At 35.8% G+C, this 12,984-nt stretch overlaps 1 protein-coding gene across 6 annotated transcripts in view; it reads right to left on the bottom strand.

Annotated features, from left to right (window-relative positions):
• LOC136028830 (alpha-N-acetylglucosaminidase-like) overlaps nucleotides 1–11,315 on the bottom strand; it is a 90,674-nt gene extending 79,359 nt beyond the window's left edge. For all 6 annotated transcript variants that reach the window (XM_065706756.1, XM_065706757.1, XM_065706758.1 and 3 more), the window contains exons 1-2: nucleotides 11,200–11,315; nucleotides 8,394–8,536 (exon numbers count right to left, since the gene is read on the bottom strand). In XM_065706756.1, coding sequence (XP_065562828.1) covers nucleotides 8,394–8,536; nucleotides 11,200–11,251 — 195 coding nt within the window. In that variant the 5' untranslated portion in view covers nucleotides 11,252–11,315. The remainder of the gene's footprint in view (nucleotides 1–8,393; nucleotides 8,537–11,199) is intronic.
• Between the last annotated feature and the right edge of the window lie 1,669 nt (nucleotides 11,316–12,984).

Here is a 12,984-nt window from a genome sequence, read left to right as displayed (position 1 = left end):
GTAAAAACTAAAAGAACTAAAAAAGAAAAAAATAAATGACGACACTCAAAGAGAAAGCGACCAGGACAAAAGGAATGTTCGATTAGCAATCAACAAAGCACCGGGACACAGGGAGTATAAATGACGACCAGGACACAAGTAAAAAAAAAAATTAACAAAACTAAAAAGAAGGTAAAAACTACAAAAAAACTAAAAAGAAAAAAAAACTAAAAACTAATAAAAAAACTAAAAAATCTAAAAATCTAAATAAACTAAAAAAGAAAAAAAAAGGAAAAAAATAAAGGAGAAAAACAAAACTAAAAAACGAATGTATATACAGACCGGTACACCGGGATACAAATGACGACCGGGACACAGGGAATATAAATAACGACCGGGACACAGGGACACAACTACAACGGGGACACCGGGGGAAACAGGGGGATATAAATGACGACCGGGACAAAAAAACTAAAAAGAAATAAAAACTAAAAACTAATAAAAAAAACTAAAAAATCTAAAAATCTAAATAAGCTAAAAAAGAAAAAAAAAGGAAAAAAATAAAGGAGAAAAACAAAACTAAAAAACGAATGTATATACAGACCGGGACACCGGGATACAAATGATGACCGGGACCCGGGACACAGGGAATATAAATGACGACCGGGACACAGGGACACAACTACAACGGGGACACCGGGGGAAACAGGGGGATAACCTGACAATCTATTTATATGCAAAGACAATGGGACAGCAAAGAATGTTGTATATTCGCAAGTTTTACGTAGTTAAAACCATATATATATATATATATCTATATTCACAGGTGGGACATAGGGACACAACTACAATGGCGCGTAACTATTATGGCGCGTAACGACTTACGCGCGCGGGGGGGCTTGGGGGGGGCGCGAAGCGCCCCCACCAACTAGGTGTTGGGGTGGCGCGAAGCGCCACCCCAACAGCTAGTATATATATATATATATATATATTAAACTGTCAATACGCATTCATTTTTTTTTCAACAATCTTGGTTATGGTATGGTTAGTTTTTTCCAATTCTATGAGAAATGACAACAATTAAGAAATAGAAAAAGAAGAATGTAAAACAAGGAATCCAGCAATACAAGTAAAACGAGTTTTTCCAGTGAAGTGCAAATTATATTCTGGCCTTGACAAGGCAGAGGGATTGTGATCCCTACTCATGTTAATTTCTACTCGTTTTGAGTTTGAGTTGATTATTTATTGTAATTTCTGTTCGTTTTGAGTTTCATCTATTTATTGATCGTGATTAGTTCTAGTTTTGCGCTTGATTTTCCATATATTCACAAAGACAAAGATTTCACATACGTTCACATTTCCTCGTTCGCATCCAACATAGACCAGGTTGTCCCTTTTCCCTCTTTCGATGGCTCTCAACCGAATATATTTTTTTTTTTGGTTATTTAATATCTGATCACCTGCCTGTATTGTTTTCTTTCTCACCAAATATAACTTCTCCGATACCTACTAGTCCCCCAAAAACACCAAATCCATCGTATATACGTAATTGGGCATTAATCAGCCCTCAACTGTACTGGAACAGCGTTTCTACAATCCTTTCCAAGACTAAGATACAGTTTGTCTAGCTAATGAAGCACTCACAACTGCCCAATGAAGAAAAATGCATTCTCCTTGATATTTATTGTACATAGATATACCACGCTTTCCGATATATAGAATCGTCTTCTGTTCCATTGAAGCGTTGCCATCCAGGAGCAGTTCCCAAGTCACATGAAAATCAAAGTGTCCCAATCTTCTGATTAAGCAAAGTTTTGGCTACATATAAGGGTTAAATGCGACCTATCACCGCCCAATCCTGTTAATTCCATCTGCATCACGAGAAAGAAAAAGTTTGGCAAGGAACTTCAGAACCATCGCAAGAAAATCAAAAACTGTCACCACAAAAATCAAAGATAGCCCTCACTTCCTTTGGTCAACACTCTGCCCAAGGATCCCAAAACCACCCTTTCGCTGCTGATGTTGAACTATGTGAGTGGTATTCTTTCTAAGAGGCTGAATTCTCACCACCACACCCCCAACTTGATCACAAATATGCTAAAGAGCCTTATCAATTTTTTTACATATTCCCTGACTCTTATTTAACAGTATCTGCAACGTCTGTGGCTGATATTATTATGCACCTTAAACCAAAGCTGTCACGAGGTATTGATGAAACTCAAGCTCTAAATATCAAAAAAGGTGGTCCAGTGCGTTTAGAACACGTCACTGCTGCTGATGACATATACACAAGGATTGGTTCTATCATCATTCAGTGTGAAACATCTTTCTACTATTCAAAAAAATAAATAAAAACCTCCAATCAATACACATCACTTATACAAGCTTTATGAACTACCGTTCCTAAAAGAGCTAGTAGAAAAAGCACCTCCATGTCAATTTGGCTTTCAACATGGCATTGGATGTGCAAAAGTCCTTGTGGCTGTTGCTCATTCTCTGCTTGATGCTTCTTGAGGAAGTCCATTCGCCTAGCGAGTCATGATGTTCGCCATTCTTTTGACTCCATGATCCAGCCCCTAATGCTTTTAAGAGCTGTTAAAAAAGGAGTAAATCTGGCCGTCATCAGATCTCAAAGGGATATGCATGCTAAGCCACGATATCGTCTTAAAATCTCTCTTAAGCAGAAAAAAAATGGCACGGCAATTGGATAGAACCGTACCAGTTAAGAGGGGAGCCAGGCAAGGTGCAATTGCCTCAACTTCTTATTTCAATAACTATGTCTTCAAAGCTCAGGACCAGTGTGAGATGTCTTGCGTTCTTTCTGGCCTCAAAATCTCCTTAGTCACTTATGCTAACGACATTTTTGACATCAGCTAAACCTTGGACAAAAGTTCTGAAACTTTCCAAAAACTGCATACAGAATGCTTAAAATCTGGCCTTGAATTTAATGCTAAAAGGTTCAACTTAGTGCTTTTTAACTGGAAAGGCCCACTTCCTGATGGAATTGTACTTGGAAATTCAAAGATCCACCGTCTGACCATATCATTTTCCTGGTATTCCCAATAGAAATACAATTTTTCACACTCAACATTTCCTAACACGAGGCATTAAGCGCCGCATCTCAGCTTCATACGCTTCCATAGTCTCTGCTAAGCTACGTTTCAATCACCGTTATCTGGCAACGCTGTACAACACTGTTGCTCTCTCCCACATCCTCTACATTGCACCCTTCTGGAAGATTTTTACAAATACTGAAAAACAGAAAATCCGCTCCACTTTTTTCCGTTTCACAGAGTACCTACTGAGATATCCAATTTAGATATTCAAAGCTCATCAATAGTCTTCATATAGCAGATCCTACTATAGCCGTAAATAAATTTATGGAGAAACACAATCGAAAGATTTCAACATATGCTTAGAGCCGACTTTCTCAACTCTAGTTACATTGTCATATTTGTATATTTTTTTTCTTTGTAGTGCTTTGTGATTTCCTTTTTGTATAACGAGATGTTTTCCAAAAATAATAATAATCACAGCAATTACTACTAACAGCAGTAGTTGCAATTCTACTACTAGCAGTAGTGAGCAGGCTTAGATGACAGGATTGGTGCGCTGGCTTTGGGATCGTTTGTCCAAAAGGACGAGGGTTCAAATCCTAGTGTATCCAATTATTTGGTTTGGGACAGGGGTCAGTGGCTTCACTGTGTAAGCTCAGCCAGAGTCGACCCAGCTCTAAATGGGCACCTGGAAAAACCTGGGGAAGGTACACAGGAAGGGTTTGCGAAAGCAAAGGATCGCTGGCCCCCATCCCCACATTGCATTTCCTGGCTGAAGGGCCTTGAGACGGGGATCAGCACCGCCAGTTCGGACCTTAAGGATCTAGTGCTGCATCCTCTACCTCCCTTTACCTTACTAGCAGTAGTAGTACGCACATAGTGCATTTTTGTTAGTTCATCATACCTCTCGGCGTGCTCTTAAAGTTTCAATATAATACTCTAAGCTGTTCTTAATGTACTGCTGATATGGTCATTTAACAGCCTGCATAAATAAAGCGTTTTTTTAAATAAATTTAACATACCACCTTCATTTTCTGAAAATGTGTCCCTAATACCCTTAGGCTTAATAAGTAGTATTAGTAGTAGAAGAGGTAGTAGAGGCAGTATACATATAGCATGTTTCAATCTAATTCACTATCATGTTCAAAAAACCCTAAAAACTTAACTGTAATATCCTTAGCTTCAGTATTACTAGTGACAGTCATTGTAGTAGTATAAGTAGCAGTTGTGATAGTAGTAGCAGTTGCATTAGTAGAGATAGAATCTGTAGTGTACCCCTAGACCATTCCTGGGATACTGCTGATAAGCTCTTTTGACAACCAGCTCGTTGAGTGTGCTTTTATTTGGTTCAACATCTCTCCTAAACATTCCCTTAAAGTTTCAACTTTCTATCCTTAGATTCACTAGTAGTATCCATAGCAATAATAGTAATAGTAGTAGAAGTAGCATGAGCATGCACAGAGCATCCCTTGGCTAGTTCAATGACCCCTCACCATGCCCTGAAACTTTCAACTTAATATTCTAAGCTATTCCTGAGAACCCCTCAGCATGCCCTGAAAGTTTCAACTTAATACTCTAAGCTATTCCTGAGAAATTGCTCATACATCCTTTTGGCAACTTGAATGCAAATGTGTATTTTGATTTACTTGAAAAGCCTACGAAATGTTCCTTGAAAGTTTTGCCTAATATCCTTAACCTCAGCAGAAGTAATAGTTGTAGCTGCTATAAAGTAGCAATAGTGGCAACGTGCATAAGGAGGCTTTTGGTTATCTCAACATCCCCCAAAACATATCCTTAATCAATTGATCACCCCCCTCATCATTTTCTTAAAGTTCTAACTTTATACCTTCAATAATTCCCAAGTTTCCCTTTTTTGACAACCTGTATACATATACCATTTTTGGTTTAGTTCAACACTCCTCTAGACATTCTCTGAAAACTTCACTTGAATACACTGGGTCTTTTTGATCACCAAAGGTCAAACATGCCCACTATCACAATAATAAATACTATCCATAAACAATGGGCCAATTGCATACCTTACAGCCCTTGCTCTTAGGGATGTGGGGGGAGGAGGGTTGACATCCCCAGAGACATAGTTATTTGAACCTTTCAACTATGCTGAATCAAATGGCTATCTCAAAACTGATTGGATGTATTTGGAGAATTAATGGACTTGGGAGGACGGCTGTTTGCACTCCATTTTCTTTAGACTAATAAAAAGGGCATTAAAATGTTCATATCCATATCAAATGAGATCCTTTAAAAGTTTTTATGACAGTAGGCACTGCCCATGATACTGCCCTTTGGTTGCCCATGGTTGCATGCCCTTTTGAAAACCTGCATGCGAATAGGTTTTTTTTTGAATCCCTGGATACATAGTTACTGGACCTTATAACTATGCTATATAAAGTGGCTTTCTCAAAATTTTTAATAGATGTCTTTGGGCAATTGATGGGCCCGGGAGAGGGATTATTGTCCTCCAATTACTTCTGACTTTTAAAAACAGTACTAGAGCTTTCAGTATCCAATCAAGTGAGCTGCTTCTCAAGTTTCTACAACAGCTCTTTCTGTACCAAGTGCCTTGGTGAGAAAATTAAATAAAAAAAACTAGTTTTTTTTTAACTGAAAGTAAGGAGCAACACTAAAACTTAAAACAAACAGAAATTACTCTGTGTATGAAAGGGGCTGTTCCCTTCTCAACGTCCCGCTCTATTCGCTAAAGTTTGACTCTTTCTCTCGATTCAACTTTATTAAACAGTAAAAAACTTTAGCGTAAAGAGCAGGGCGTTGAGAAAGGAACAGCCCCTTTCATACACGGAGTAATTTCTGTTCAAAAAATGAGCGTGGGAGGGGGCCTAGGTGCCCTCCAATTTTTTGGTCACTTAAAAAGGGCACTAGAACTTTTCATTTCCGTTAGAATGAGCCCTCTTGCGACATTCTAGGACCACTTGGTTGATGATGACCCCTGGGGAAAAAAAACCAATAAACACGCACCCGTGATCTGTCTTCTGGCAAAAAAATACGAAATTCCACAATTTTGTAGACAGAAGCTTGAAATTTTCGCAATAGGGTTCTCTGGTATGCTGAATATAATGGCGTGATTTTCGTTAAGATTCTATCACTCTTAGGGGGTGTTTCCCCCTATTTTCCAAAATAAGGCAAATTTTGTCAGGCTCGTAACTTTTGATGACAAAGACTAAATTTGGTGAAACTTATATATTTAAAATCAGCAGAAAAATCCGATTCTTTTAATGTATCTTTTAGTATCAAAATTCCACTTTTTAGAGTTTCGTTTACTATTGAGCTGGGTTGCTCCTTACTACAGTTTGTTACCACAAACTGTTTGAAAAAAAAAAATAATAAATTGTGCCCACATTGTTCTTTACTTAGGCAGCCCTATTGTGCTGCCCACGACTGACATTTCTTGGCAAACTGATTATTCTTTTACATATTTTTATTAAGATATTGGGCATACAAGGACAATTTTAATCTAGAAGCCCTGCTCAAGAGGGTACAGTAACAAAGCTCCACTCAGAACACACTGGAAGGGTAAACTTTTGTCCCATAAAAACTGTCCAAGAATAAACTCCCTGGCAAATTCTGAGAGGAAACCTTTGAAATGTGAAGCAAAAACACTTGAATATTTTGGCTTGAAATGTATGTTTAGTCATAATCAAATATACCATATCCAATCTCCACACCTCAAGAAAAAAATACCTTTGGCACTATCTAAAGCTTCAGTTCAGGGGTGCAGCAAAGGCTTGGATTTTGGAGAGGGTAACAAAATCACCTGCTGTGCTGAGAAATGCAGACAGATAAGCTACATTTATAAGGTAAATGAGCAAAAGATTCAAGGTGTCAGGGTGCAGCATCACAGAGTCGCCCCCCCCCCTTAGCTGCGCCCTTGCTTTAGTCTGCAGTGGTTTAGAAAAGTGTTCTGTCAGTAATTTCATCTTTATTTATCAGAAGCAATTATCAATTACTACTTCCAACTTATTATAGCTCTATTATGCCTAAAACCCCAACAAGGAACAGTCTTCCCCTATCTGTCCTTATTAACTGCTTCTCTTTTCATCCACCTCACAACAAATTCCCAAATGTTTCAAGAGATTTTTTGTAGCCTCGGTGTAGCCAAGACAAGGTATCTAGCCTTTGTTTGCATTGCCCTTCTAGCCAAATCAGAAGAAATATAGTTATTCTGGATACATAGTCTTTGCCCATTTAGCAGGCATGTCCTGGCTACCTAAGGTTTTTTTTTAATACTTAGCTAGGTCTAGTAATCTAAGTTTATGAAGACTGGATTTCTAGAGCTTCAAAACCAAGATTTTTACCTTTTAGCAAAATTGCCTTTAAACATACTCTTGGGCAGCATATGTCATATCTTCTTTCTTTAGAGTTCATACTTCTATGTTGAAAATTGGCACACCTTCCCTATTTTTCTAATTACCACAAGCCCCCATCCTCTGTAACTCTAAATAACAGATCTGCCCCAAATCTCCTTCTATATAAGTCATAACTCAACATTTATGCCAGCTATTCAAACAGTTCATGTTAAAAATAAACTGTAAGTAAGGAGTGACCAGGCTCAATACTAACCAAAACTCTAAAAAAAAAGAATTTTGATACCAATAGATACAACAACAAAATTCAAATTTTGCATGCTGATTTCAAATATTAATGTTTCATCAAGTTTAGCCCTACCCATCAAAAGAAAAATTGCCTTATTTTAGAAAAAGGGGGAAACACCCCCTAAAAGTCATAAAATCTTAGATCACTTAAGTAAAAAATCTTAAGTCATAAATCACACCATCAGACTCAGTGTATCAGAGAACCTTATTGCAGAGGCTTCAAGCTCATATCTGCAAAAATATGGCATTTTCTATTTTTGGCAGAAGAAAGTTCATGGATGTGTGTTTATCATTTTTTTTTTTTTCCATTTTTTCCAGCAGTGATCATATCAAACCCAGTGAAACTAGAGTGTTGCAAGAGGGCTCATTTGCATGGAAAGAAAGGTTCTAGTGCCCTTTTTCAGTAACAAAAAAAATTAGCGGGCAACTAGGCCCCCTCCCACTCTCATCAGAAATCAATCAAAAAATAATTTTTAAAAAAACAAGTTTTTCAACTGAAAGTAAGGAGCAACATTAAAACTTAAAACAAACAGAAATTATTACGCATATAAAGGGGTTCACCCCTTAAACAATACTTTGCTCTTTGCACTCAAGTTCTTTTTTAGCACTTCCAAAAGAGCCATTTATTCTAATTAAATGGCCTTTGTGATTCATGGGTCAGTCTCAAAGAATTAGAACAAAATTAAACTTTAGCATAAAGAGCAAAAAGAAATTGTGAAAATAATACCTTAAAAGAAATTTGATCATCATTGAAAATAGTAGGATCAACAGTTATTTCAAAACTGCTATATACATCTGGAATCAGGCGTATCAAAAGGTCTCTCACAGCCTTTTCCTGGTTGGATTCTGAAGTATATGCCTGACAAAGGCCTAAAAAAAAAAAAAAAATCAACTTTTAGTAATTCCTTTATCAAGTTAATTAAGTGTAACTGTACTTGGATGAATTGCCTTTATGTTCAAACTTTTGAATCTAATTTGTTACTCTGTATTTTATCTTAAGCTAATATTTCAAATTGTTGGATCCTATGAAACAGGCAACATTCCATACCACTGCATATGGGTTACAATAAGCTAACAATGGTTAAATGAAGACCAACATCATTTCAGATGTTGCTGATCTGGCAACATGCCAGATGGATGCTGAGGCTTTCACCCTGGGAAAATAGAAGATAACAGACTTTATGAGAGTAGCTTCAGAAACTGAGGTAAATTGCCTTTTCTTGCTGCTGTTTCTTTTGGATTATCAAATTTGCAATCATCAAGCAGTTTTCATTGAATAAAAAAAGCAACATCAACCAATTCCAGCAATATATGTAGTGTTTGGTGGAAGGCGTACAAAGAGAATGCTATTTCCTCCACAGACTTTGGATACTCTACCATTAAAGTGGAAAGATATGTTGCTGCCCAACAAAACTGTCACTCCAGCTCTTTGCTTCAGGTGGGGTAGTTCCAGTGACACAAACCCCTCAGAAGGGCCAGGTAGTAAAAAGGGCACAGAAAGGAGCCTGGTTGCCCTCTAATCATTTGATTAGATATATTTCAATTTAAAAAAAAGTGACCAAGAAAAAAAATAATAATTAGTGTTGTGTATTATATGCCTAATCCCAATGGTTAGACAATTTTGAAATGATTTTTGTTTGTATTTTGGAAATTATGTACATAGGTAAATTACCAAGAATCATATCATTCTGAGACCAAATTGTATTTTTATTTTTCCATTGCAACTAGTTTTATAATCCTTTGTCTCTCCTATTGACTTTCACTCAAAGAAAAAATAGCCAGTACAGAACATTAAAATCCATATTAAGGAAAGACAAGGGGAACTTTGAACAAATGTTTAAAGTTATCCTGGAAAAAACAAAAAACTTACAGGAAACATTGAACACTGGAACTATCTTAGATTTATGAAATAAGGAATTGATTTCATTAGAAAATCAAATCACTTGGCTCCTCAACTATAGAAAAATATCCAACTAAAAGTTGTAGTTTTCCTTATCTGAGTGAAAATGGGAAGGGGGGTATAGAGCTTATGAACAACAAATAAAGTCAATATAACATATGATGCCTTTTTTATGCTCTTTCTGCATATAATAACCACTTCTTTTTCAAATTCAATTTTTAGCCATTTCTGGACCCTTGAAAATGATAATTTTTAAAGGATCATGAAAAAAAAATATTTCCATAGTTTTAGGCATAAAAAAGGTTAAAACATTATATTCAAAACTTACTATTTCATTATTAATTAATTTTGTAAAAGATATATAATTAACAAGCCTTCATTTGTCACATTTAGGTTGGATAAAAAAAAAATCAAAATAATTCTGCTTTTCATTCTGTTAGGCCACTTAAAAACTGCCATTTGTACAAAATGTAAAAAAAAAAATATCAAAGCTGACAGAAGAAACATGGCTGACAGATGAATGGCAAATTAGTTGTTTTTTTTATCTAACTTTATTGTGACAAATCAATGCTAGTGGACTATATAGCTTTAACAATGTGAATTTATAATGAAATAGTAAGTTTCAAACCAGTGTTTGAACCCTTTTCATGCCCAAAAATAATGAAAAGAAATTATCACTTTAAAGGGTCCAAAAAGGGCTTAAAATTGAATTTACAACAAAACTATCATATTCAGAAAGAGCATAAGAAAAAAATTGAGAGGTATTTTCACTTTATTTATAAATATTTATATTTATAAATATTTATTTATTTATTTTGTCAGAAATGTATGGACCTACAGTGGTGTAAATATCTGACTGTTCCACCCCATAAGGAGACATATTAAGAAAACAATTCTTAATTCACAACATGCAATATAATCCTAATTTATATATTTTGCAGTGGGAGAGCCTTTATCACTGCTTCTTTTATAGTATTTCAGTTTTTCTATCCCATCTTTCAATATTTATGTCTATTCTCTAAGTCTTGAAAATTGTTTTAAAACCCAAGAGCCATCAAGGTAATCTAACCTAGCCTTAAAAGCCTATTTATCTATATTTGCCTACTACTATCTTTTAGGAAAATCGCTGATATGATGTTTAACTTTCATATATAAGCTATTTTCAAACATATAACTGCAGTCAAATCTATGTTTATTTTTTTTTAATTTTGTTATAAAAAAATGCTCAACAGTGAGAGAAGTGATGGTATAGCTTCTCCCACTGCAAAATATGCCAACTAGGATTATTTTGCACATTATACAGTAGGAATTGTTTAATTAACATGTCTCCATATGAGGTGGAATGGTCACACATTTACACCAAAGTTATCCCTACCCTATTTGAAGGTAGCCTAACCCTTCCTACAGTATGCTATGCCTATTAGGGATGAGCATAATATAACCTGTAGAATCTAATGACGGTACCACTATTATATCAAAACATTTTCTTATGTACAGGGAGTTGGAATCCCTTCCTAGGCTGCAGTCAAAGCTATAGGCTGGTCTAGAGCTATTCCTGAGACTCCTTTACCTAGCTCAAACAAATTAGAAAAGTAGTTAAACTTGAATATTAAAATAAAGGCTGAATCAATACCAATTAATAAAATTAAACGCTGTAAGCTTTTTAACAAAAAAGGATATCCCATTTTTCAAATAGAATAGTCTCGTGTCAATTATTTATAAGTCACGCCATTTAAATCTATCGAAATTTTTACAGTGGAAAATACTGTTTTAAAAGCGAAATCCCTAAAATTTTACCCTTTTTCTGACCATTCCAAGTCACAAGTATAACCTTATTATGCTGACTTTAAATAGATTTTTTCAAGATAACTTATTTTGCAACTCAACACATTTTATTTGTATAAAAGTATCTTCTTTTGACGTTTAAAACAATGCTTTGCATTTATCGACTAGTTAAGTTCCGTTTTGATTTTTAGTTTCCTGTGCCAGATCTCAGATTCTGGACCAAATATATTATTTTATATCAGTGTTTCAACTTTAAATATTCCGAATCTCTAGCTTTTCTGGCATTTCAAAACCTACCTTAGGGGCGCTAACACAGCAGTCTAAGTTCAAGGTAAACTATTTTCAAATTCTAGTCTGACTATGAGATTATTTTAATAAAAGACCATAGGGAATCATAACTGTCTTATTGTATGAATGAAATTACGTTCAAAAAGAGGTGTTTATAGTATGAAATCTGAATCATTTTAAGGCAATTCTTTTTGTATATCTATTGGTATTAAAATTCCATTTTTTATATCTCTGGTTTATTGTGCCGCGCTGCTCCTTACTTACAGTTCCTTACCGCGAACTGTTTGACATATATATTGCTGTGTCAGTGCCCTCGGGGCAGGTTTTGAAACGTCTGAAAAGCTAGTTTGGAGTGCGTCTTCAACTCCATGGGAAGAGCAATAAAGGCACGAAATCGGAGTGCTAAAATCTCTAAAAAAAACAATTGAATTTTTCAAAAAAGATGATATTAATGATGCAAAAACGATCCTATGGGAATCACCCAGAATTAGCACAAGAGTGTCTATTAAAGTAAACCCGCATAACAACGTGATTAAAAAGATCCGAGTATCTGAGGAATTCGAAAAAAAGAAGTATTAATCTTCCATCTTTTCTGATTGTAGAGCCTGCTGAAGTTCCCTTATGTTCAAAGCGAAGTGTCCATCGTTCTGACTAGACAAATGACCCAGATCTTCAACAAGTTAGATGCCTTTATAAATCATGAAAATTCAATTATGCCTTCTTTGGCCCCTACTACAGGATAAGCCTGAAAAGCAATATTATACAGTTATAGTGAAAAATCCTTTTCATGACCAAGACAACCCCGGTCTCAGAAAGGAATTTCTTGAAAAGGTATGTGGGAATACATGTGATGAAACTGCCGAGCTAAAGCTGAATAAAGTAAACTGGCGTGTCGATACTGCCTCAAAAGCAGATGCAGAAGCTGTGCTGCAGGCACTCGCGAGTGGTAATCCCAACGTTGAGGCCAAGAATTAAAGTAGTGCCTATTTCGGGATCATTAGAGGCATCCCGGTTGATTTTACAAAAGATTATCTACGAACCCTAATTCCTAAATGCATTATTGCCAAGCAAATTCGACATTCCCCTTTGTTCAAGTTACAGTTCGAGTAAAAAACTAATCAAATGACTAGGATTGCCAATCCGCAAGCGATTTTGACAAAATCTGAGTTTCAGAATTTGTATATCTTTATCTAAGGTGTTACAAATATTAAGTCTATGGGCATATTTCTGACGAATGCAAGAACTTCTGCATTTGCTCAGTTTGCGACGAAGAAGGTCACTCTAATTGTAAATACAACTTCTGTTCTAGACCGAAGAAACATGCAAAATGTAAATCTGCTGATTA

This window comes from Artemia franciscana, chromosome 7, assembly GCF_032884065.1.
Source record: "Artemia franciscana chromosome 7, ASM3288406v1, whole genome shotgun sequence".
NCBI classification, from domain to species: domain Eukaryota; kingdom Metazoa; phylum Arthropoda; class Branchiopoda; order Anostraca; family Artemiidae; genus Artemia; species Artemia franciscana.
Note: the sequence above shows the minus strand (reverse complement) of the source record. Positions and strands in the feature narration are given on the sequence as shown.